Source organism: Nomascus leucogenys, chromosome 20 (assembly GCF_006542625.1).
Source record: "Nomascus leucogenys isolate Asia chromosome 20, Asia_NLE_v1, whole genome shotgun sequence".
In the NCBI taxonomy this organism is placed as follows: Eukaryota; Metazoa; Chordata; class Mammalia; order Primates; family Hylobatidae; genus Nomascus; species Nomascus leucogenys.
Window position 1 is genome coordinate 80,225,792 of NC_044400.1, and position 25,937 is coordinate 80,251,728.

Here is a 25,937-nt window from a genome sequence, read left to right on the forward strand (position 1 = left end):
AGTGCGCGTGAAGCCGGAGCATTATCAGGCTCAGCCAAACACCGCCCAGTTCCTGGGCTTTCCGCTCTTTCTGCGGGGCAGAGGGGGAAAGAAGCCTCGAGTCGTGCGGGCTCCGGGCTCTGGGTGAGGCCTGGTTCCTGCTCCCGCCCGGCCACCCGCATTCCCCAGTTGTATCCCCAGCCTGGGTATGCAGCCTCGGGCCGCGGCATGGTTGCCTGGGAAACGCTTGCGCCTGCGCAGGGCTTCCTGGGCGCTGGAGTCCGGTCGCTGCTGCCGGCCGCGCACGGAGGAACTACAATTCCCAGAAGACCGCGCGGTGGGTGGGGCGGGGTAGTGGGCGGGGCATCGGCCGGCTAGGGTCTCTCCGCGCAGCACCAGTTGCAGAGGAAGATGGCGCCGCGGCGGGTCGGGTCGTTTCTGCGCGGGCTCCCGGCGCTGCTCCTGCTGCTGCTGTTCTTCCTCGGGCCCTGGCCCGCGGCGAGCCACGGCGGCAAGTACTCGCGGGAGAAGAACCAGCCCGAGCCGCCCCTGAAACGCGAGTCCGGAGAGGAGTTCCGCATGGAGAAGCTGAACCAGCTGTGGGAGAAGGCCCAGCGGGTGAGTGTGGCCCGGGGGCGGTGGAGCGGGGCCTGGGGGCGGGGGCCGTGGTTGGGGACGTTGGAGCGGGGCCCGGGGGTCGGAGGCGGAGGGGGGGCGCAGCCGCCCCACGCGCTCTGTCCTTGGCACAGCCTCCCCCAAGTGTCAGGTGGGGCACCCCGACCCCTTCTGCAGCAGGAAAGGTACCCGTGCCGGCGGCGACGCCGTGTGGAGCAGGTAGCGGCCGGCACCCCGAGGGTCAGTGTCGCCCTCCCCAGCCTGGGCGGCCTGCCGACTCGAGCGTAGGGGCAGAACCAGGCTAGATCACAGGTCTCCTGCCTCCCGAGCCTTTGCCTGTTCCCTCAACCTTATCTCCCTATGTGGGGAAACAAGAAAAACAAAATGTTGGGTAGAAAGACGTGTCCAGGGACAGAAGGCATCCCAGTAGCAAGCCCGTGCTTGTTCAATTGAGCGAGAAATGAGGAGGGGAGGAGATGGGATCGGTTTAGAGCACATAAAACGCGACCTTGGGAATGCTTAACAGGGCGCTTACCTGACCTCTCCTTCATTTGAGAGATGAGGGTACGGAGGCCCCGAGGGGAAAGGGCACCCCCAAGATGGCTCGGCCAGTGGGGCCCCCGGGACAACAGCTTCCTAATTGGTGCGTGACCCTGTGACCCTGGGCCAGCTGCTGTCTTCATTAAGATACGGTTGCTTCATTTGTTAAGTGTTTCTGAAAACACCTGAAGTGGGTGTTTTCGAACTATGCCGATCATCTGGGCCTCAGTATCTCATCTCAAATGCAGGAGTCAGATTAGATCTCTGTCTCAATAGTCCAGTTTTAAGCATTCCTGAGTCTTTGAGAGGGAAAGTAAATGATTTGCAGAATAAGAAGGAACTTTTGGAACAAAAAGGGAGAGGAGAAACAGGTGGGGGAGGGACAGACGGTTATAAGACTGCGTGGGGATGGGGATTGACACCTGGGGATCAGCTCCGCAGGCCCTTCCTGAACTCCTGGGACCAGCAGTCAAGCCCCACGCGTAATGTTCAGCCTGCGGAGGTGGGAGAACGCTCTGGGCTGGAGCCAGGGCGGCTTCTTGGAGGAAGGGATTCTGGAGGGGCTGGGGACACGGCTGGGTTTGGATGTGGTGATGGCCTCCCAGCAGCAGGAACAAGTGTGACCAGGAGCAGCCGGGGTGCAGTGCTGCCTCCCCGTGCCCGCTGCGGTGGGCATCTGTTGAGTGGGTGGAGTCCCCCCTCCCCATGAGGAATGGGGAGCCCGAAAGAGACTCCCTGACCAATTGGAGGTGGTACTGAGGAAGTGCACTTGGGCCCAGGAACCCCAGCGGCTCCGTTTGCTTTTGGGTCCTGGCCCAAGTCTTCCACCTGCCCTGCAGGGCCGCCCTGGTGCACTCCACTTAGCTGCAGCCACCTCCAGCTGGTCCTCCGTGTTTGTCAGCCCAGGTGCCCTGCAGCGGTATGCCTGCCCTCGGGCTGCGCCTGCACCTGTACGGCTACCCTCGGGCTGCCCCTGCACTGTCCCCTGGTGCTGGGTGCTCCACTCACCTGACCGGTTTCAGTCTTGGGCTGGGTCATTTCTCCTGAACCTCCCCTGAGGTTCACTGGGCACCGCGGTAGGGCGAGCTGCTCACCTCCACTTTGGACTGAGCCTTGGACTAGATGGTCTTTCGGGTCCCTTTAAGTCCTGAAGTTCTAGTTGTGTGGGCAAGTCTTTTTTGCTGAACAGAATGTGAAGTTCTTCGAGGGTGAGAGTGTTTTGGGGGATTTTGTGTGTCGTCCCCCCTTCCAGAGAGCCTGGTACTATGGCAGGCAGGCCTGCAGAGCCCATTCGTCTTGGTTTTCCTTCCAGATAACGGAAGCTTGGAGGGTGGCGGTGCTGTGAGGGTGTTCTATCCTGGAGCCGAGTGTGCAGGCGTCAGACCCATCCTGGTCTTGTTGAGGTTATCAGTGGCGGCAGTGCATCCCGGGTGGTCTTCGTGCTGCGGCTCTTGCCGCCGAGCATGCCAGGGCCCAGGGTGGTCAGGAGGCAGAAGGAGCCACAGTCAGTTCAGACGTAGGGGCAGAGAATTGTTTGTGCAGTCACTCCAGTCGGCTTCTTACCCCACCTGACTCGCCACTCCAGGTGGGTATCAGACGGAGACGGGGTCTTGGATCGCCACCTGGAAGATAACGGAAGCGAGGGCTGCTTTTTCAGAGAAGCACATCCCGCCCGGCACTGCAGCCGCTGCTCTCAGCCTCCTGTGACCTGCGCTCAACAGCCAGGACGGTCTTGTCCTTTCTTTGGTTTGCTTCATGAAAACATTGCATCCCTGTTTTCTGCATGTAAAGCCACATCCTGGCATATAGGATTGCTTAGTGTGTCAGTAGACATAGGGTGAAGGGAGCGTCTCAGGAAACCTTTGCCTTTGATGGGTTTGGGCTCTGAGACCTGCCTTGAGGCGCAGATAGGGGTGGGTGCCGCCAAGAAGATGCCGAGACCCGCTTTAGTCAGGCGAGACCCGGCCGGCGGGTGCTGCTTCATCCTCTCGAGTGCCTTGAACCTTGACTTTGTGTGAACTCTCCCAGTTCCTCTTTCACAGGTGGGCTCCGCTGTGTTGCAAAACTCCTGAGCAGAGGCTGTCCCTGGAGCTTTGGAGGTCGGAGGCAGTGCAGAGCCCTTGCGCTTGCAGATGCCTTCTGAGGACTGCCTCTTCAGAGCTCTGTGTGTTGTGTTGATGCTGAGGAGTAAGCCCCAGGGTCCGCATGGTCTGGCTGTGGCGCTCAGGGACACGCTCGTGTACCTCTTGGCCTGGGCTGCACGGTGCCATGAGCTCAGAGTCCTTGGCCTTAGGTCCTTAGTTTTTTTGGGTTTTTTTTGTTGTTGTTGTTGTTTTGTTTTGTTTTGTTTTGTTTTTTGGAGACACAGTCTTGCTCTGTCACCCAGGCTGGGGTGCAATGGCACGATCTCGGCTCACTGCAACCTCCGCCTCCCAGGTTCAAGCGATTCTCGTGCCTCAGCCTCCTGAGTAGCTGGGATCACAGGCATGCACCACCACGCCCGGCTAATTTTTATATTTTTCGTAGAGACAGTGTTTCACCATGTTGGCCAGGCTGGTGTCGAACTCCTGGGCTCAAGTGATCCTCCCGCCTCTGCCTCCTAAAGTGCTGGAATTACAGGCGTAATCCCAGGAGGCACCGCACCCAGATGGTCCTTAGTTCTGACACAGATGGTGACTGCAATGAGAGTGTGTGAAGAATTGTTCTCAGAGGTCTGAAGAGTGGAAACTGAGGTCTGCAGAGAGGAGCCCTCAGAGCCCCACCCCATCTCTCAAGCGTCCTCCGTGGCTTGAGAAGGGCCTCTGAGGATGGGCCAGCCAGCGGCCTCCATGGGCACCTAGGACTCGCCAGGCCAATGCACAACCTCACAGCAGCTCAAGGCGGGTACGGCCATGCCCTTGTCCACGGAGCTCAGGTAGAAGGAGCTGGAGCACAGTGGCTGGGCTGGGACAGTGCAGCGCCACCTGCTGTGGTGAGACAGGTGCAGCGTGCCAGGAAGCCTTGGTCACCACCACAGCCTGCTCCTCAGGGTGGGTGCCTTGCATTCTGGCCTGGGCACTCAGGTGAGCGCTGGGAGGATGGCACGTGCCCTCTGAAGAGGTGGTCCATTGGCGGTCCTGGTGGCATTGGAACCTGCTCAGCCTGAACTGTGCTGTGTGTGCAGGTTGACGCCAGTGGTTTAGCTGTGGATCCTGGCCTGGGTTTCCTGGGGCATTGAGAAGCAGCAGCAGGTTGTTGGAAAGTTCCAGAATGCTCTGCTGGCACGCGGGTGGTGCTGTGTGGGGAAGGGCTGCCGCTGAGGTCCCGAGCAGTGCTGGGCCCTCGGGTCTGGTCAGGAGGACACAGTCGGCTCCGCTTGTGTCTGAGGACACAGGACCAGAGTCGTTTGTTCAGCTGAGCCGGCTTTCTTCCCTGCATGTGTCCCCTGGTTGTTGATGATTTGCCTCACTGCTTCAGGTTTGACAGGTTATTTTCTGCATTTGGTTTCCACAGGGTACTTCTAACTTGATGCGTTAACATTTAACTTGAGAGAGGTGAAAGAATCCAGACGTGGGGTCTGGGGTCTGCACGTGACCTGCTGGTCTTACCCTGCATGGAGCTGGGGCTGCTTTCCGTGATGGTGCCGCCAGGCTGGCCCCTTCCGCGCTGAGCACTGGCAGCCACATATCAGGGGAAAATAAGCTGGCTTTTGTGAGACATGCAGTGTGAAATTTAGACCCCTTGTTGCCTGAGAGTTGGGGAATCAGAGGGAGAAAATGACTTCCCCCTGTGGGTTGCAGATTTTACAGTCCGCGAAGCACCTGCCGTTGATTCTCCCAGCACCCTGGGGAGGCAGAGAGGAGGAAGCCAGTGAGGACCGCAAGTTACAGGGGTTGGTGCCTGGCTGTGAGCCTGCCAGGACGGGCCCAGGACTTCAGCAGCCCGGGGTCTTCAGCTCCGCTTTCCAGCGGGCAGCCCATGGGCAGTCACGGGACACCTGCGTCCTCTCCCCTGCAGCCAAAGAGGGCAGACCCGGGGCCCCTCAAGGCCAGCACACACTTGAGAGCATGGGCCTGGATTGCCTGCCCCAGGGTGCTGCTTCTGGCTCAGAGCATCACTGTGGGCCTCGCATCTCGGACCCTCCTGGGCAGTGCAGCATGGTAAGTAAGACGCCTACAGGGTAGCAGCAGCCACAGGGAAGTAGAGATGGAAGCAGACCTGTTCCTCCAGGAGTTTGGGTCACAAACAAGATAGGCAGGTGTGGGCTCCCTCTCCTCCTGAGGCACAGACTGCCCCTCCTGAGAGTTCAGCATCACTCAGGTGCCTCATTGTCCTGGGTCCTCCTGCTGGGAATGCTCAGATGAGACCTCAGGTCTCCTAGGGCCTTCCAGTGGACGCTGCAGGCGAGTGTCCAGGGCACAGAGGGGCACGGGGTGGAGCTCTGGGGAGAGGGGCTGGGTGGATGGGGCTGGCTGGGGAAGAGGCATGCAGGTAGCGCGGTGTCGAAGGCTGCCAGGGAAAGGGTTTTCAGGTCGGGACAATCCTGGAAAGCAGCCCCTGTAGAGATGGGGGCGCAGAGCATCTACCAGGAGGGCCCAGACAAAAGATTGCCCTGGGACCACCCACCAAGGGTTAGAGAACCTTCTAGAGAATTAGAAGCTTTCCTCTGCCCTAGGCCCTGCCATTCATTTTGTGCCTACCGTTTGCTATCTTTTTACTGTTGGGGATCTTGGCTCAGTGATCTGAATTTGTCCCTAACTAAATTTTAAACTCCTGGAGGGTGGGGCCTGTGTGGCTAGGGCGGCCGCAGAGTCAGGCTGGGCTTCTGAGAGGAGAGAGGGTGGAGCTGACAGCCCCAGCACCCAGCTGGAGACAGGGCCTGTGGTCAGGGGTCTCCTTCCTCCCAGGCCCAACACAGTCTGAGCTGCAGGGAGCAGGATGGGCTCAGTCTAGATACAGGCAGAGTGAGGTGAGGAGGTTCCAGAGTGCTGGGTGTGCCAAACACACAGAATTGGCTTCATGCAAGTCTTGAAAGAAACGTGTGGCCCTGCGCAGCGTGGACCTGAGGGCCGGGCCTCCTGAGGTCTCGGGCTGCAAGGCGGTGTGGGCTGCAGGACACTGGGAAGGCTGGGGCTGCAAGGCGGTGTGGGCTGCGGGACACTGGGAAGGCAGCCGGCTCTCGACGCTTCCTGGGGGTGTTCACTGTTTTACGTAAACTTTATTGAAATATAACACACATACTTTGGATACTAGCTTGTGTTGTATTTATGTTAGAAAAATAGCTAATGAAATATAGATAAAAGATTAGTATTTCAAACCTCTGAGGGAAAACACTCCATATTGAAACACACATGATCAGAGACAGGTGTTAGGTGATGGGCACCTGGAGCTCAGAGGCAGGAGCTGGGGTTCCCTCCTAGAGCCACGGGCACCAGCCCCAGGGGAATGTGAGAATGCAGGTGCTCAGGGAAGGGGACCCTCCTGAGAGTCGAGAGATTTGGGGGTCTGCACTGCACAGTGCCCAGCACTTCTTTTGCTGCAGGACTCCACAAAGGCTTGAACGTGCTGGCGCCATGACAGGCGTGTGGTGCAGCCTCCCCAGTTAGCCAGGGACAGCACCCTCTCTCCGTGAACCCTGGTCCCACCTCATGACACGTTCTGGTTCGCGCAGCTGGGCTACTCTGCTCTGCACGGAAGAGCCTTCGCTTCCCTGAAGGGCTCGCCTGCCCCAGCGCACGCCTCTTAGCTGCCGGGCCAGCCCCGAGGCCAGAGTTGATGAGAGCTGGCCGGTGGGTTTCATTCTGCTGCTTGCCTCGGCTGCCTGGCTTTGTGGCCCAGTCATTCTGACGTGGGGAGACTCTTGGCCTAAATCCTGTCTTTACAACCAAAAAGCAGTGTGCCCAGCGGTCACCTCACTTCCTTCCTTCTCTCCCCCAGGGTCCCAGAGCTGGGAGGGCGGGCGTGGGATGAAGGAAGTGTGGCCTGCCCTGCGGAGAGGTATGAGGGTGGGGTGGGGAAGTGCCTCAGCCCCAGTGCGGCAGCTCGTTGCGGGGCCCTGCCTGTGTGGTCTACGCCAGCAGGTAAGTGAGAGGGTGACAGATTCCTGCTCCAGAAGGATCTGGGGCTGTGTGAGAACCGTCTCAGCAAGACAGTTCGGATCGTGGTACACTTGAGAGGTGGTGACTAAGGGTCTTTGGGAAATGAAGATGGGGCAGATCTGAGATGACAGTGATTTTTTTAGAGAAGAATTTCTAGGTGTGTGTGTCCTTGCAGTGGTAATGCAGTGGGTATCTTCTTCCTACCCTGTTTATCCGGGTGCCCGATGACTGCCCCCAGGTGCTAGGGTGGGTGTCCTGTTACAGCCGGACAGGAATGAGCAGCCGCTGCTGGTGGGGAGCCCCCGATGGACTTGGGGTTTCCACATTGTGTATACAGACAGGCCTAGAGACTGGTGTCCATGCCGTGTTCTTGTCTAAACCTGTGGGGTTTGAATCCTGCTGACGGTGACCCTGACTCCACCTCCTCCTGGTCTCCCGGCACTTCCCGGTGGCCAGCCTCCTCCGAGGTCAGTTTCCCGCTGTGTCCTGGTCCGTCCTGCTCGTGGCTCACAGGCTCCTCCCCTTCGTTCGCAGCTGCATCTTCCTCCCGTGAGGCTGGCCGAGCTCCACGCTGATCTGAAGATACAGGAGAGGGACGAACTCGCCTGGAAGAAACTAAAGCTCGACGGCTTGGACAAAGATGGGGAGAAGGAAGCGAGACTCATACGCAACCTCAATGGTACGTTCGTTTCTTTCCTAATGCAGGTCGAGTATCCCTCTTCCTAAATGCTTGAGAGCGGCAGTGTTTTGGATGTCGGATTTTGTTTTTGGATTTGGGAATATTTGCATTACGCTTAATCTGGATATCCAAAATGAGTCTTTCCCCTGAGCATCCTGAGTGCCCAGAAAGCTTAGGATTTGGGATGGGGGGCTCACCCTCGTGAGGGAGGTGGCCACTGGCCTCAATGGTTGGGGGGGCTAACCCTCATGAGGGATGGTGGCTGCTCGCCTCAGTGCTGTGGGCTACGCCTCTGACTCCTTGGCTCTTGGCCAAGGGGCCCATTGGGCACAGCCTGCAGGGGGCTCTCCTGCAAGCACAGATGCGCCCTTGGCCGTGGTCTTGGTTTGCTGTCACAGGTGCCATTGGCACGCTAGAGGGAGGGCCAAGGCAGGGGCACTGGGTGCAGGAAGGGGCCAGAGGACAGCAGGAGACTCTGTCACCCAGAGGAGGAAGCAGGTCCGCCCTAGCATCTTGAAGTTTTGGGGACGTATTCCAGATGTTGTCAGAATAGCTTTCTAAGTGTCAGAATGGACACTTCGTTGTGACGCAGTTAGTGAGCCCTTGTCCCTGTGGGTATTCAAGAAGAGGCAGGACAGTCGCCTGCTTGGTACCAGCATACAGAAGACAGGTGTGTCCTCAGAGCCAGGAGGGTTTTAAATGACAGAGTTGCAACTATTCCTTTTGGACCCCTCTCCTCTGCCATCCTCCCTCACCACGGGCCTGTTGGCAGGGCACTGGCGGGCAGAGGATGCACACCAGGTGGGCCCGTGGAACTGGGGTTGGGGCTGCTCCAGGGAGTCGAGTGCTCAGCCGCCTGCTGTAAGCTATGTGTAGCAGCCCTAGGAGCTGTTGCGCCTCCACCGAACTGCTGCCCCTGGGCCTGACCCCAGGCACCCCTTCCCCAGTCCTCTCCCCCGCTGCCGCTGCTCCCTGTGTGACCTGGGCCCCCGGCACAGTCCCCTGCCCCCCACCTCCGTTTCCTCCTCCTATCTCACAGGACGGTGGTTGTGAACCAAGTGGGATACTCCCCACTGGGGGTGGGGGTGGCTGCCATGGCATTTGTTGCTGTCGTGAGGGTGGCCCCAGAGGCCCTGACTGTGTCTGGAGTCTGCTGTAGCCCTGCTTTTCACATGCGCTGATGGCCTCAGGCATTGCAGCGCCTGGGTTGTCTCTGGTAAGGAGAGAAGGTGTCTGTGGAGTTCCTTCCTTAGGCCTGATGCTCTAACACCTACTTCTCAGAACTCTTTGTCGTCCCATTGACAGGCTCAGAGAGGGTAATTTGTCTGGAGTTGCAGAGCCGAGTAGTGCAGCAAAGATTTGGAGCCAGGGTTTTCTGACTCCTGAGCAGGTGGTCTGTTCCCAGCCACCCCTCTTCTCCCATTGGCAGGCATCAGTAGACATGTCATGTGGCTGCACCTGGGTTAAAGACAGAGGGCCAGCTTCATTGTTGCTGGTTTATGCTACCATGTTCAAGAGTCTGGGTGGGACATAAGCCAAGACATGGCGGCAGGGACTGCCTGGGAACAAAGACATGGCTGAAACAATTCTGGATGGTCGCATCCCCACCAACGTGTCTAGTGGGCCATTCCCAAGGGCCAGGAAAGAGCCTGTCCTGGAGGTGCACCCCAGGAAGAAGGGACTGGCTATGCAGCAGGGCAGCATTCGGGGCCTGGAGGAGACGGAGGAGCTTGCAGGGGGCACAGAAGTGGGCTAAGGACCAGCTCCCTCCTGCAGGCCAGGCAGTGTCTTTGCAGGGTGTCCAGGTCTGTGGCCCAAGTGGAGTTGTCTTGTTTTCTGCCGTTGCCGAGTGACCTGGCAGAAGACTTAGTGGGACTCTAGGAGCCGGCGTCCCAGAAGCAGACCCTGCCCACACTCAGGAGAGAGGCTTGTCCTGGCCAGCTGCCCACCATCTTCTGGGTGTGGCCCCTGGACCCCCGAGGTCCCCAGTGCCATTATCAAGTCTGATACCATACCTGGGGGACACGGACCCACCATAGCCAGGTGTGCCTGCGCTTGGCACCCCCCCATGCTGAGATCCACCCTGAGACAGACGGGCCACGCTCCACTCCGCCCTGCCCTGCTCTGCTCTGCTCTGCTCTCCTCTGGGGTTTGCTGCTGTCCTTACCCCCACCGCGCCCCCAGGGCCACTTCACTCCCCAGGCAGGGAGTGTGGGGCGGCCTCCGTCCTCCCCAGGCAGGGAGTGTGGGGCCATGTCCGTCCTCCCCAGGAGCTCTAAGGGCTCGGTGCTCCTGAGGCCACCTCCAGCTTCAGTGCTCTGTGACTCCATTCCATGCAGAACCCAGCACCTGCAGAATCCAGAACCTTCCATAGTCCCTGCTGCTGATTGCAGCCTTGGACACTCTGCCTTTTGATGGGGTCTGACCAGCCACTTTAGGCTCTGGCTCAGGGCTTTTGGCTCCAGCTAGGAAGCCTCAGAGCCCCAGGACGTGGCCCACCCTCCCTGTCTCCCCCTCTCCTCCTCTCGGGCTCAGGGTGCACAGCCTCAGTGCTGCCTGGCAGTGGCTGGACTTCGGGGGCTGGGCGGGGCGGCCTTCACAGGCAGGCCCGGCACTGGCTTTCTACAGCCAGGAGGCATCCAGGCCACTTTTTTAAAAAGTTTGTGTATTTATGTATGTATTTATTTCATTTATTTTCTCTTCCCCACAGCCGGTATTATTTAATGATTTATTTATTTTAAAAGACGGGGTCTCACTTTGCTGCCCTGGCTGGTCTTGAACACCTGGGTTCAGACGGCCCTCCTGCCTCGGCCTCCCAAAGTGCTGGGATCACAGGCATGAGCCACCGCACCTGGCCTAAAATAGTTATCTCAGGTATAAATTCCCTGCCATGGAAGACAGGCGCGGCGTGTGGTTGAGCTCTGAAGCGTGCATCTACGGGACCCGCGCCCAGCGCCAGCAGCTCTTGACTGCTGTCAGGAGAGACAGCTTTCCTCAGGGACAAAACCACAGGCTGGTTTTTCACGCTTAGGAAGATCACAAGCGCTTCCAGGCTGGAACACGAGAAGCACACGCTGCGTGTGGCCTTGAGACCCCCGTGGCCCAGGCTTCTGGACGGAATGAGACAGGAGGGATCTGAGGCCAGGGTGGCGTCGATGAGAAAGGAGGCCTGAGGTTTTTGGGGTGTCCCTGGAGCAGGGACACTCCCCAGGACTGGCAGTGACAGAGGATGGACCTTTGGGAGAGGTGCGGGGTGGGACCTGCTGAGCCCGGAGCATGTGGAGGCCCCGCTGGGAGTAGTTCTGTCCAGTAGGGTCACCGGTGAAGGCCCAGAGGAGGTGCTGGGGTCCGGGAGTCACCGTCTGGGTGAAGAGGTCCTCGGGGTGAGGGGAAGTGTGAGGTGAAGGGAGGCTCCATGCCCAGCATCTTGGGAGAGGCCCACACGGGGCCCTCTCAGCCCGGAGGGGAAGGCAGGACCCCATTCTGTGGGAGGCGGGGCCCTGGGAGAATTCCCCCTGTCCCCAGGAAAGGGCGGGCAGCAAGCCCACCGCCAGCTAAGGAGGCAGGCGGGGTTGCATGGGCCCTGGATTCCAGGGGACCTAGTAGAGGGCCTGTCGCACAGAGCCACAGCGCAGGGCTTGGAAGTGGGAACTGGGGCCTTGGGAGAGCTACTGCCGTGGAGGGCGAGGCCAGCCCCTAGGCTCTGCTCTCACGTCCCAAGTGCAGGACTTGTCCACAGCTGAGTCCTGTCGGCACCAGGGCCCACGTCGAGCGCCTGCTTTCATATGTTGGTGGCAGCGTGTGGTGACAGACACAGCCCACAGATGCCGAGTCTCCCCTAGGGAAGCGGGACTAGGGGAGCACCGCGTGAGCAGATCCTAGAGGGCTCCCCGAGTGGCTGGGCTACAGCACACTGCAGACTAATTATTCCTCCTGGCTGCTACCGGTAACTTTTTGTTAGAAACTGCTGACACTGACGTTTCTCCTTTAGAAACTGTTTTTCCTCCCAATAAATATAAGATGTGGGCTGTCAGAAAGCCCTGCCACCCTGCACACTCTGCAGGTGGCCTCTGCCCTGTGGTCCTTAGAGTTTTTGCCCTATGACAACAGATGAGGCTGCAAATTTTGTTCTTGAAAATCTATGCAGCTGGTCTCTAAAGATGGGCCAATTGGTAACCACTCTTACAGCCCAGCCCACCAGCTGCTTCCGACAGCTGCGTCTCAGGGGGACACAGCTTGATGGAGGACTCCAGCCGGTGTGTCCCTGGTAGGAAAGAGGGAGGTCCTGGGGGTGTCCTGTGAGTCGCCAGACCCGTTCCTAAGCGCTGGGAGACCGCAGCCCCCACGCTTGTTTACATTCTTGTTCTTGCCAGATCTCCAGTGGTCGTCCAGGAAACGGGTGAAAGGAAACTCCTGGAAGAGGAGAGGCAAACCTGTCTCACCCACTGTGGCAACCCAGATGTGTTGGCTGTTGACTGTTTTTCACAGGAAACCATATCAAATAGAACCTCCCCTCTCTCCTAGTCATCTTGGCCAAGTATGGTCTGGACGGGAAGAAGGACGCTCGGCAGGTGACCAGCAACTCCCTCAGTGGCACCCAGGAAGACGGGCTGGATGATCCCAGGCTGGAAAAGCTGTGGCACAAGGTACTCCTTGGTTGTTTGCATACCTGGCAGAATTGGTGCCGTTACGTTGAGTGTTAAGGCGGGGGGCTGTGAGAGGCAGTCTCTGCCCTGCATGGGAGCTGGGGTTTGGGGAAGTCTCGGGAAGACAGTGGCTTCCTAAGGAAGCCATTCCACTGTCTTTCTGTGAATATTTTCAGCTTTCCTGTTTAGGAAATTTCTTGCTCTTTGAGTAAAGGAGCTCTGTTTGGCCTGCAGCTGTCGGACCTTCAGCTCGGGTCATGTGTGGTTACGGGATTGTGACATAGCACGGGCTGAGTTCTTGACTCCGTGTCGGATTTTTGATGTAGTGAGTGGTGCTGTGGACGTCCTTCTGTGATCAGAAAGGTGCCCTCGTGTGTGGAGCTGGGCTTTCCCCCTGTGCCTGGGAAGGGTGTGGGGTCCTGGTGTGGGGCCAGGCGCTGGGACCCAGCAGGGCCTGGTGGACCGCGGCAGGGTGTTTACCTGCTTCAGCTCCCCCATTTCCAGCGGCTCCTGCTCCAGAACAGTTTCTCTGGATCACATTGATTTGGGGTCAACAGTTAGACTTCTTGTACCAGCCCAGTCGCAGCTCATTGTCCTTGGCCAGGAAAGATGGAGTCCGTAGAAGGGGGCAGAGGGGGCCCTGTGTGGCCTCCCTGGACGTATGTGATCCACGTCACCCCACAACCGGGAGGCAGGTGGGAGGACAATGAGGGGCTGGCAGAGGTCCCCCTAGGAAGATGGCCTTGCTGTCCTCACCACCCGCAGCCAGGAGAGCCAGGCAAGCCCAGGGTCACCAGGCTGCTGCCCTGTCCCCCTCCTTGGGATCTTCTGCTCCCCACCCCAGCCAGCTCAGTAGCCTTCCCCTGTTGAGCCTGGACACGTCCAGAAGAAGGGTGTTTGCCTGCCGGCAGCTCTTCTCCAGTTTGTTTTTTGTTTTCCTTCCCTTCTTGAAGCCAAGAACCGGGCCCAGCACTCACGTAGGCAAGGGCCTGCCTGGCCATGAGTGGTCAGCTGAAGAGTGGCCCCAGCCACACGAGCCCACGGCGGGTTTCACTCCAGGCCTTGTTTCCCTCTTAGGCGAAGACGTCTGGGAAATTCTCCAGCGAAGAACTGGACAAGCTCTGGCGGGAGTTCCTGCATCACAAAGAGAAAGTTCACGAGTACAACGTCCTGCTGGAGACCCTGAGCAGGACCGAAGGTGCCCCCCGCCCCACCCCCTCCTGCACCTGAGGCTCGTTGTGCTCAGTGGGCAGCCTCGGCTCCCCCCGAGGACACAGCAGGGATGGGGAGGCAGCACTGGACCGCCTCTCCCAGGGTTCCGCCGGACTTGTGAGTGGGGAGGTTGCTGTGCAGGCAGGGCTGGCTCTGAGAGTCGCCCACCTGCATTGGATGAACCAAGTCTCACCGGCACCTGCCCCCACCATGGGCACAGCCACCGCCTTTGCCATACCTGAGCTTCGCTGATGGGTCCTTCATTCTGGACTCGTGACCCTCTCCAAATGTGTGACTTTCCCACCCTACGAAGCTGGAGTAAAATGGAGGGTGACCCAGCAGAGTGGGGGCAGGGCAGGGCAGGGGTCCAGAGTCAGCCCCCGGGGGACCTGGTGCCCCAGCCGTCACCACCAGGCGCCACTTTGTGCGTGTGTCCCGGCGTCTCGCCTGTCTCACCTGGAAAGGAAGCTATGCCAACGGTCGTTTCTGCGGCGCTGCAGGACCGCGGAAGGGGGGCATCTTCAGCCCAGAAATGAGAGCGAGATTGAGCTCCCCAGCAGGGGGCTTTCTAGACAGTGCTCTGGGCGGGCAGGGCGAGGACTCCCAGCCTCATGGCGTCCTGCCTTCGATTTTACAGAAATCCACGAGAACGTCATCAGCCCCTCGGACCTAAGCGACATCAAGGGCAACGTCCTGCACAGCAGGCACACAGAGCTGAAGGAGAAGCTGCGCAGCATCAATCAGGGCCTGGACCGCCTGCGCAGGGTCAGCCACCAGGGCTACAGCACTGAGGCCGGTGAGTGCCCGCCTGGGACTGTCGGTTCCCGAGGGTGGGGCTGTCTCTTGTTGTGTTTTGGGGACGAGCGGGCAGGTGCTTGTAGCGACAGGAACCTGGGCCTGTGGACGCAGCGGAGACCCTCGGTGTGCGCAGTCTACCCAGGGGTGGTCATGGGCCTCACTCCCAGGAGCTGCTCTGTGAAGGTCACTCGCCGTCCCCAGCCCTGTTCCTGGAGACTGGCGGAGGGCATTGGTGGCAGCGGGCCTGGGAGCAGCCCCTCCCAGCGTCTCCCCAGCCTCAGCAGCACGGCCCCTCCCATGATGCTGTTGGCCAAGAACAGAGACCACTTGTCAAACACAGCTCTGTCTCCATCTCATGCCACCCGCACTGTCCACCAGTCCCCCTCAGCCCGGCAGGGGCAGGACGCCCGCTGAGGCCACAGCTTGTGGCTCCATCTCAGTAGCTCAGTCTCACTCCACTGCAGGCCCTGAGTGGCCAGGCTCTGCACCACTGCTTCTTGCCCAGGACCCAGGCCCAGAGCTTTGTGCAGAGTTTACCAGCAGCCTGCTGGCCTCACTCACACAGCTTCCGATTCTGTACTTCATCCTCCACGTGCACACCGAGCGCCGGCTGCGTGCCAAGCCCTGCTCTAGGCTCGAGGAGGCAGCCGCCGGGAGATGGCATCTGTGCCCAAATGGTAATAAGACAGCAGGGCTGGTCTCTGTCCCTGGTGCCAGGCAGAGCCACTGCCTCCTCTCCAGGATGGCCTGGCCAGAGGCAGCCTCCAGCACAGCAGTCAAATGTGTCCACGCGGGCCCAGGTCCCCTTGGTTGGCTGTGCTGCTGTCACCTGTATGCCCTTGGGCAAGACCCCTCACCACCCACCCCCAAACCCAGGCTCCCTTAGCCTGACCTGGTGCTGGTGACTGTGTCAGCCGTAGGCTTTTGGCCGTAGCATTGGGGGCTGGACCGCCTTGTAGGCCTGCGATGCAGTTTGCTGAGTGCCTGTACTGGAGAGACCCGGATGAGCCTGGCTACAGTCCATGCAGGAAAGGGCGACTCAGCCCCACACACTCCTCTTCCCACCTCGGGCTGTCCCCAAGGCAGTTGTGTCCAGCGGCAGTTCTCTTGCGGGTCTGCCTGGGCCTTCCAGCAAGCCCCACCAGCCCAGGGTCCTCAGGGTCCTGAGCAGGAAGGGGTCAGCAGAGGAGGGAGCAGGGGCCGCTGTTGCGGGGCTCCCTGGGCAGGCGGCTCTGGACTACTCGCTCCTGGATGGAGAGTGGTGACGGCCCCGGAGTCTCTCACTGCGTCCCTTCGTGAGCACCAGGGTCCAGGAGCCATCTTGGTTTGTTTGGCTCCTCCCAGGAGCCCAAATGTTTGACTTTCACGAGCACAATGTCCTTCTGGACACCCTGAGCAGGACCGAAGGGAAACGGCCTGTGCCTGCCTCTGGACCGGGCTAAACCTGCACACCCTCATAGGCTCCACTCACACTCAGCGTGGTTGCCGCGGGACTGGCTGTGGTGTGCACCCTGGGTGCTGCTGAGGCCGCTCTTGCTCCTCCCCTGCAGAGTTCGAGGAGCCCAGGGTGATTGACCTGTGGGACCTGGCACAGTCTGCCAACCTCACGGACAAGGAGCTGGAGGCGTTCCGGGTAAGGAAACGTGGCCCTCTCTTTCGAGCTCTCTCCTGCGCTGAAGATTCTCTTGCAGTTTGCAAGTAAGGAAATGCAGCCCTCTCCTTCGAGCTCTCTTGAAGATTCTCACAGTTTCTTCCTTAACCACTCAGTGAACCTGTTTGCGTTTTTCTTCTCATCTGCGTGGGAACTCGTGTTTCAGGGGCGGGGCCAGGCTCTGGAGGGAGGGGCTTTGGTTCTTTTGTCCGTGGTCACGTCTGAGCGTGGCCTTGGCGCGGGTCCTGTGGATGGTCAACAGTTGGTCGGGACCCAGCCACAGCCTGGGGGGAGGGGACCAAGGACACTACCAGGATCGTTTGGGGGTGTCACCGCTTCCTGAGATGGAGGCCCAGGGAAGGAAGGAGACCACCTCAGGTGGCAGGGGCTCCTGGGGCGTGTGGAGTGCCAGATCATTCTGAGGGTGGAGAAGTCATCAGCTCGGTGAGCACCCAGCAGGGCTGTGAGGAGTGGGGAGTCCAGCAGGGGTCCTGGGTGGGCAGCCTTGGGCATGGTATCGGGCCGTGAGTTCACCCAGGGCCCCTATAGCTGGTGTCTGGTATTGAGCCGTGAGTTCACCCAGGGTCCCTATAGCTGGTGTCTGGTATCGGGCCGTGAGTTCACCCAGGGCCCCTATGGCTGGTGTCTGGTATCGGGCCGTGAGTTCACCCAGGGTCCCTATAGCTGGTGTCTGTCGGGAGGGAGGTGGGCGTGGTCCTGCCCTCCCAGGACTTGGGACTTTCCTGGCTCCAGGAAGGGCCCTTAGCACCTCTCCCAGAAAGGGGTCAGGAGCTTCCCTCGGGCTGGGGCACCTTAGCTGGGCACAGGCTTGTGCATGGGGCTTGGCAGGTGGGGCCACATGGAGGGCCCTGGGTCTGGAGTGTGGGGTCAAGGCAGGGCAGGGCACCTACAGGAGCAGGGACAGAGCTGCAGTCCAGCAGCAGTGGAGCCCAGGCAGGCTGGGGGCAGGGTGCAGAGGCAGCCACCACAGAAGCACAGCCCCTGGACATGGGGTCTGGCCGGGAACGAACTGGAGGCCCCCCAGATTCGGGGTGGGGGGGTTGCCATTTGCAGAGACAGGGAAGGGGTCGGCTTAGGGCTGCCGAGGCAGCGCGGGCTGGGACCCGTTGCTGGTGTGATGGCCTCCCAGCTGCTGCCCCCTCATAGCCCATGTCACCGCAAGGCCTGTCCTGCCCCAGGTATGGCGCCGTCCCTTGGCGTTCTTGCAGTTCACCCGGGGCCACAAGATGGCGTGGCAAGCACGGGAAGGGAACGCTCACCTGTGGAAACCTTGTTCCAGGAGGAGCTCAAGCACTTCGAAGCCAAAATCGAGAAGCACAACCACTACCAGAAGCAGCTGGAGATTGCGCACGAGAAGCTGAGGCACGCAGAAAGCGTGGGCGACGGCGAGCGTGTGAGCCGCAGCCGCGAGAAGCACGCCCTGCTGGAGGGGCGGACCAAGGAGCTGGGCTACACGGTGCGCTCGGGTTCTGGGACCGGGAGGCCACAGATCCCCTGCAGGAAAGATGGGGCCGCCCACGTGCAGCCCAGGGCTTCCTGTAGACGGGGTGTGGGCCCCACGCCGTTGTCTTCCCTGGCCGAGTTGAACCCCAGGGCCGCAAGTGTGTGGGGCACTGAAGGCCACAGCAGCTGTGCCAGGGGAGCCCCACGGGCTTATAGTGCAGTCCCCCGACCCTCAGGTGTGAGCGCAGGCCCTGGCAGACCACTGCCTCGTCCTCCTGTGACCAGGATGGGGCATGACCTGGATACAGCCAGCCCACGAGTCAGGGCACTCTCCAGCCCTTGAGACAGGCGAGCCCCCTTCCCCACAGCCCCTGGGATGTGAGGAGAGGAGGGGCAGAGCCCAGGAGAAGCTGAAGCCAGCAGCACGGCCTTGCCACAGAGGCACAGAAAACCCTGGAAGCTCATGCCAGTTCCTTCTGGAGGGAGCTGGGGGTCAGGAACCCCATCTGTGCCTTTTAAACTTTGAACTACAGGCATGTGTTACCGATTCAAAAATAGGAAAGGCCTAAAAAATAAACGAAGGTAGAAGTTCTGATAGGAGAGGGTGGTGCAGGTCTGCCTGGAAGAACGTGCAGGAGAGCAGCCTGCGGCCCTTGCCCGTGGGCAGGAGCTCAGGTCCAGGGTGAGCACCACCATGTGGGGTTTGCAGGGCGCTCCCACGAGACGCGGGGATGGAATGCTAGCGTGAACCTACCTTCACCTGACCACGGCAAAGCTCGGTGTTGGTTAGGAAAGCTGTGTGGCGCCCACACCGTTGGGGCGGAGGTCAGAGGGCGGCTGAGAGGAGAGACCTTCGGCGAGTTATTCACCCTGAGCCATGGGCTCGTATGTGGAGAGGGAGGCGGCGCCCACGAGCGGGGTTTTGTGAGAATCTGGGAAGAGCTACAGTGGCCCTGGCCCAGGCTGGGCTGACGCAGCACCTGCTGCCACTGGGGTGGTATGTGTGGGGATGCTCTGGGCGGTTGTGATGTGAGGAGCTGGAGGTCCCTCCCCTTCCTCCCAGGCCCTGAGGAGGAAGGCGCCTTTCCCAGAGCTCTGTCCCAGTCTCTCCAGTCATTGCTTTTAAAAATAATACTGTGGGGCTGGGCGCAGTGGCTCACACCTGTAATCCCAGCACTTTGGGAGGCTGAGGTGGGTGGATCATCTGAGCTCAGGAGTTCGAGACCAGCCTGGGCAACATGGTGGAACCCCATCTCTACCAAAAATAGAAAAAATTAGCCAGGCGTGGTGGTGGGCACCTGTAGTCCTAAGTACATGGGAGGCTGAGGTGGGAGGATCACTGGAGCTTGGGAGGCAGAGGTTGCAGTGAGCTGAGATCATGCCACTGCACTCTAGCCTGGGTCACAGAGCGAGACCCGTTCAGTAAGTAAATAAATAATACCATGGGCCTATCACAGAGACCCTGAGCTTTCCACTTCAGCATGAACTGCTGGCTGGTGGCTCTTAGCATTCTTTGGTGGGATTTTCTAGTTAGCACTGAGCTGCTTTTGTGATTTGAGCATTTCTGGATGGGTGTGGAATTGGAAAGTCAGATGTGCAGGGCTTGCACCTTTTCCTTTTGGATCACGCATCTCCTGATGTGAGGCTGAGCTCACAGAGCCGGCCTCGAGGCGCGCTGTCCCCAGCTGATGAGATGTTTCCGTCCACAGGTGAAGAAGCATCTGCAGGACCTGTCCAGCAGGATCTCCAGAGCTCGGCACAACGAACTCTGAAGGCATTGGGGAGCCCAGCCTGGCAGGGAAGAGGCCGGTATGAAGGACTTGGGCTCTTGGCTGTGGCATTTCCGTAGACAGCCCGCCGTGAGGGTGGCTGGGGCTGGCACGGGTGTCGAGGCAGGAAGGATTGTTTCTGGTGACTGCAGCCGCTGCCGTCGCGACACAGGGCTTGGTGGTGGTAGCGTCTGGGTCTGAGATCGGCCCAGCTCTGACTGAGGGGGCTTGGCTTCCACTCAGCATCAGCGTGGCAGTCACCACCCCAGTGAGGACCTCGATGTCCAGCTGCTGTCGGGTCTGATAGTCCTGCTAAAACAACACGATTTACATAAGAAATCTTACACATCTGCCACCGGAAATACTATGTTCAGAGTCCTTAAAAAATAGAGTGCAGTGTTTAAACCACCCACTTGTTGGCTGGTCACTAAGTGTCCTGGCGGCTGGGGTCAGAGCCAGTGCTTGTGAAGGGGTCGCGTCATAGCCAGCTTCCCCTCTGGGCCCCATGAGTCTTTGCAGCCAACCTCCTTTTCCCGTGAGACGGCCCGGCCTGATTTAAAGCCAGGAGCACTTGAATTGAGTTTGAGGGGAAGATGGCAGAGAGAGGAGCGTGTGGTTCCGTGGACAGTCAGAGACTGTGGCCTGGGGGCAACATCTTTCAACTCTCACCTCTGCAGCTCAGGGACCTCGGGAGACCCCAGTGAACCTGCAGGGCCTCCGTGTCCCTAAGTGTGCCGTGTAAATGCCCCATCTCACGGGGGTAGAGACAGCCATGGAGGCCTTCCTCTGACCATAGCTGATGGGCTGGCCGTTGCTCAGGTCCGGCTCCCAGCATGTTCCCATGTTTGAGCCTGGAAGAGGCTCAGGTCCGGCTCCGAGCGTGGTTCCCGTGTTTGAACCTGGAAGAGGCTCAGGTCTGACTCCGAGCGTGGTTCCCTTCCCGTGTCTGAGCCTCGAAGAGGCTCAGGTCCAGCTCTGAGCGTTGGTTCCCGTGTTTGAACCTGGAAGAGGCTCCACCGGGCGTATTGTGTTTTGGCTGCAGCTGGATCTTGGCTTGACTGTTGAGATCTGCCAAACATTGGCTTAGCTATCATTTCTGAGAAAGGTCAAGGCTAGAGGCAGCATGTCGGGAGTTGGCACATCAGGGTTGGAAGGGCCCCAGCGTATGGCATGTGGGTGCCTGTTCCTATGTGGAGTCCTGGGAGGGTGGCCTTCTGCCTGGCCCAGTGGCACCGGCCCCAGCAGTACCCCTGTGTCTCCCCTCCGCATAGGATCCTAACCAGGCCGCCCCACGGTGTCCACCATACTATCCATCTCGGGCAGGGCTGGGGTGACCGTCCACTCAGACGTGGCCTCTGAGGCCCAGAGAAGCACTGTCTGCCAGGATCTCCACGTTGGTCCCGTCAGGGCTCTGAGCTCCAGGGCAGGAACCCATGTGCAGAGCACAGCCCTGGGACCTTCACAGTCATGGGGGCGGGGGTGCAAGGCCTAGGGTGGGGCTGGGCCCGGGACACAGCGAGTAGTGGAGGTCCCTTGGCTCAGTTTGCCCTTTTCGGAGTCGGCAGCAGAGGGGACTCCCTCTGCAGGAGAGACTGATGTGTCCTTCTGAGCTGTTACTGCCACCCACCGAGACAGCACCTGTGACTGCATTTTCCTCTAACTTCCAAATGATCATATAAAATAAAACGTGTTCATAAAAGCGTGCGAAACACACATGCAGCTTGGTGAAGTGAGCTGTGTGGGGCCCACAGCCCAGTGAAGTAGACCCTGGCAGGGCCCTGGCCGCCCCAGTGCACCCTGCCCATCCATCTCTCTTCCCTGGAGTGGAGTGCGCCTCTTGACTTGGGTGCAGTTCAGTTGTGCTGTTTGAACTTCATAGAAATGAAATGACACCGTGTGTGCTTGTGTGTGTGTGTGTGTGGCTGGTGGGGCAGGGGGTGGATTCTGGTTCTTTTCTTTTCCCCATTATCCTGAGAGCCTTAAGGTATCTGGTTCTTGTATTCAGTGTGTTGGTGAGACTCAGCCCTGTCATCTAGCAGAAGCGTGTTCCTTTTCATTGCTGTATAGTATTCCATTGCGTGATTTTAATGCACGTTATTGTGGGTGGATATTTGAGTTGCTTCCTTTCTGGGGTAATAACACTCACTTAGAAATAGCTGTGGTGGACACTCATGTGTGGGGGTGGGGGTGGGGGCCAGCTCTAGGAGTACCTAATGGATCTTGCGAAGTGTGTTGTCCAGGTATAGAGATGATTCCAAAGTGGTTGGACTGTGTTCCTTTCTCCCGGCTGGGTGGAAGGAGAACACTAGCAGATTGCTGAGACTTGGTGCTCGGTATTTTTTTTTTTTTTTTTTTATTATACTTTAGGTTTTAGGGTACATGTGCACAATGTGCAGGTTTGTTACATATGTATCCATGTGCCATGTTGATTTCCTGCACCCCTTAACTCGTCATTTAGCATTAGGTATATCTCCTAATGCTGTCCCTCCCCCCAGTGCTCGGTATTTTTAATTATGGACAGCCTGGCTGGCGTTTCGTGGTGTCTAATTGCGGAGTAGCGTGTCTTGTTGTATGACAGGCTCTTTTGTATGTGGGAGACCATGGTGTCGAGGGGAGGCAGTTACACAAAAAGCCCAGATACCCAGTGTTAGTTCCATGGGTGTGGCTGGTCATGGTGCGCACTCACAGAGGACATAGGTGACGCCCTCCACTCCGCAGAGCCAGTCCCACAGGGGTACCCGTTCTGACTCCCACCACCGCAGCTCCCTACCTCCCGCCTGCCATGGGTTCCACGTGCATGGCGCTGGGCAGTCTGTTGTCTTTGCGTGCGTCTGTGTGTATGTCTGCGTGTATCTGCTTATGTTCGCTCAGCATCTGAGATTCACCCAGGCTTTTGCGTGGCTCAGCGGCGGACGCCTGATTGCTGCGTGGCGGCCTGTCGTGTGGGCGTGTGCCGCGTGTGTATGCAGTCCCTACTCAGGAGCGTTTGCGTCTCCAGTGTGGGTTGCAGTCAGGATCCATTTCCCCCCTTACCTTTCAGCATTATTTGCTGCATAGGCTTTTTTCTCCTAATTTGGCGCCTTTGTCAGAAATCAACTGACCTACCTGTGTGGGTCTGTTTCTGTTTGTCCTTATGCTATTGCCATTGTCACACTTTAGACAAGGTCTTGCTCTGTCCCTCAGGCTGGAGTGCAGTAGCGTGATCTCAGCTCACTGCACCCTCGACCTCCCATGCTCCAGCAGTCCTCTTGCCTCAGTCTCCTGGGTAGTAGCTGGGACCACAGGCGTGTGCCACCACACCCGGCTAATTTTTTTTGTTTTGTTTTGTTTTGTAGGGACGGGGTTTCCCTATGTTGCCCAGGCGGGTGTTGATCTGGGCTTAAGTGATCCTCCCGTCTCAGCCTCCCAAACTACTGGGATTACAGGTTGTAGGTGTGAGCCATGGTGCCCGGCCACCACACTGTCTTGGCTATAGTTGGGTTTATAATAAACTCTGAATCAAGGTGATGTGCATTTTCCAACTCTTCTTTTTAAAGATTCTTATGGCTGTTTATGTCCTTGGTGTTTCCATATACGTTTTACAATCAGCCTCTCAATTTCTACCAAAAAAACAAGCCTTCTGGAATTTCAATAGCAATTCCCTTGAACGCATTTTTGAATACTTTTTCCGAATGTCTTAAATACACGTTGGGAAGAATCGGCGTCTCAACAGTGTCCAGTGTCCACGCGTTCACTGCCGTGTGTGACTCCAGGTATTGAGTTCAACTTCTCCTAACAATGGACTGGCGTTTTCTGTGCATGCGTCTGGCATGTTTTCCTTTAGGAAATATGCTGTTGAGGACTGGGTATTTTTATTTCATTTCTCACTTGTGCGTGGTGCTTTAATCCTGTGCCCTAAACTCCGGCCTTAGCCATGGCGGTGTTTCTGTGGACTCGCGGGGTTTCCTTGGGCGTACGCATGTCCTCTGTCTGACCATGGCTTTGCTTCCCCTTGTCAGTCTGTGCCTCGGCTTCTCACTGCACTGGCGAGGTGAACCAGCGCTTGCTTATCTTATTCCCAGTCTCGGTGAACATGGGCTCGGTCTCTCCCGGCTCAGTGTCGGGTTTGCACTGGTGCACTTACAAGCGGAAGAGCTTCCTCATTTGCTGAGGGCATTTCCTGAATCCGTGTTGAATGTGGTCAGCTGCCTTTCCCGCACCTAGTGAGATGCTCACGAGGTTGCTTCCTTATCGCATTACTGTAGTGAATTACGCTGACTTTCATATGCCAAGATGACGTGGTGTTTCCGGGTAAGTCCCTGTGGCCGTGGTGCATTGGCCTTTTCTCTGCATGGCCAGATGAGATTTGCTCATACTGGGCTAAGGACCTCCTGTGTAGGAATGCTCATGAGGGACACTGGGCTCTGATGTTGTCTTGTCATGTGATGTGTCTGTCATGGTTTGATATTGCATTAAGTTGGCCTCCTGAAACAAGTTCTGCCATAGTTTGTATAGGGTTGGCATTATTTGTTTCATAGAGATTTGATAGGTGAAGCCATCTTTGCCTGCCATTTTCTTTTTGCTTAGGTTTTTCATTAAGAACTTGATTTTTTAAAATAGAAATGAGGCCGGGCATGGTGGCTCACGCTTATAATCCCAGCACTTTGGGAGGCCGAGGTGGATGGATCACCTGAGGTCAGGAGTTTGAGACCAACCTGGTCAACATGGTGAAATCCCGTCTCCATTAAAAATATAAAAATTAGCTGGGTGTGGTGGTGCGTGCCTGTAATCCCAGCTACTCTGGAGGCTGAGGCAGGAGAATCACTTGAACTCGGGAGGTGGAGGTTGCAGTGAGCTGAGATCACACCACTGCACTCCAGCCTGGGCAACAGAGCGAGGCTCTGTCTCAAAAAAAAAAAAGGACATGAGGCTTTTGGATTTTCTGTTTCTTCCTTTGTCATTTTTTTAAAGATAGGTTTGTCGCAGAATTTCATCTAAGTTAACAAAACAGTTTACGTAAATCGTTCACGGTATCCTCTGGGCCGTTCGTGTTTTCTTCCCCCCCGATCAGACTAGCTGAGAGTTTATCATTTTCACAGGTATTTTCCCCAAAGAAACCTACTTTTGGGTTCGTTGATTTTTTTTCTATTGTTTTCTTTTTCATTGACTTTGGCTCTTATAAACTTCCTTTCTTCTACCTATTTTGTGTTCAATTTGCTGTCCTTGTTTTAGGTTCTTATGATAGAGGCTTAGATCATTGATGAAGAATATGAAAGAATGGGATAGTGCAGTTAAAAGCTTGGTCTACTTGTGCCCATTAGAGAAAACATTCTTAAGCACACATGGAATCTTTTAAAAATGGAGCAGGTACGAGGACCCGAAGCAAATGTCAGTGACTCGCAGACGATAATGTATAAATACATGATATGTAGGTAAATAATACAAATCACATTCTTTGGCCAGAGTGCAATTGAGGAGGAAATCAGTAACAGACAATTACATCCATTTGATTTTTTTGTTTTCGTTTTGTAGTAACTTGCACTTCCCTGGTGCCAGAGGCGCAACACCTTTTTGTCTGCTCTTGGCCATTTGGGCGTCTTCTTTGGGAAGGGCCTACTTAATTCTTTTGCCTATTTAAAAAACTGGGTCTTGGAAGTCTTGTCTTCTTTTTTTTTTTTTTTTTTTTTTGAGTCAGGATCTTTCCCGCACAGGCTGGAGCGCAGTGGTGCGATCATAGCTCACTGCATCCTCAAACTCCTGGGCTCAAGCGAGCCTCCCACCTCGGTCTCCTGAGTAGCTGGGACTACAGGCATGCATCACTATGCTCTGCTAATTAAAAGGTTTTTTTTTTTTTGTAGAGACTGGGTCTCGCTGTGTTGCCCAGGCTGGTCTCGGAGTCCTGGTCCCAAGTGATTCACCTGCCTCCCCCTGGCAGAGTGCCAGGATTACAGGTGGCGGGAGCCACCACCCCCAGCCTGGTCTTAGAGTTATTTCCAGGTCTAGGTGTGAGTCCTTCCTCAGATATGTGTTGTGAATAATTGCCGATCCTCTGGCTTGCTGTTTTACTTTTTTAATGGTTATCTTTTGGAAAGCAAAGGTTTCCAATTTCATGAAATCTAATTTTTATTTTTTATTTTTCCATTCTAGTGGTCTATTTTCTCATCAAATTGAGATTTTGGGGAAACTACACAGCAGCAAACCAGGATATATCCTCTTAGAAACAGCTCTAGCCGGCCGGGCACAGTGGCTCACGCTTGGAATCCCAGCACTTTGGGAGGCCAACACGGGCGGATCACATGAGGTCAGGAGTTTGAGACCAGCCTGGCCAACATGGTGAAACCCCATGTCTACTAAAAATAAAAAATTAACCAGGCGTGGTGGCAGGCACCTGTAGTCCCAGCTACTCAGGAGGCTGAGGCAGGAGAATCGCCTGAACCCAGGAGGCAGAGGTTGCAGTGAGCCGAGATCGCGCCACTGCACTCCAGCATGGATGACAGAGCAAGACTCTGTCCCAAAAAAAAAAAAAAA

General features: G+C 57.4%; 1 protein-coding gene across 4 annotated transcripts; it reads left to right on the plus strand.

Moving 5' to 3' along the window:
- The first annotated feature begins 252 nt into the window (after positions 1–252).
- LRPAP1 (LDL receptor related protein associated protein 1) lies at positions 253–25,703 on the plus strand. Of its 4 annotated transcripts, XR_004027212.1 has the most exons (10): positions 253–597; positions 7,746–7,890; positions 12,415–12,536; positions 13,614–13,734; positions 14,386–14,544; positions 16,097–16,179; positions 17,498–17,674; positions 19,371–19,470; positions 23,150–23,182; positions 25,557–25,703. XR_004027212.1 is itself a non-coding variant. In XM_030800838.1 (9 exons), exons 1-8 carry the CDS (start codon positions 391–393, stop codon positions 19,431–19,433), a joined length of 1,077 nt encoding a protein of 358 aa, XP_030656698.1. In that variant the 5' UTR covers positions 253–390; the 3' UTR covers positions 19,434–19,470; positions 25,557–25,703. The 4 variants fall into 4 exon arrangements, 3 of the variants coding, with proteins under 3 accessions (XP_030656698.1, XP_030656699.1, XP_030656697.1); XM_030800838.1 differs by lacking the exon at positions 23,150–23,182; XM_030800839.1 differs by lacking the exons at positions 23,150–23,182; positions 25,557–25,703 and adding an exon at positions 20,702–21,329.
- The last annotated feature ends 234 nt before the right edge of the window (positions 25,704–25,937 follow it).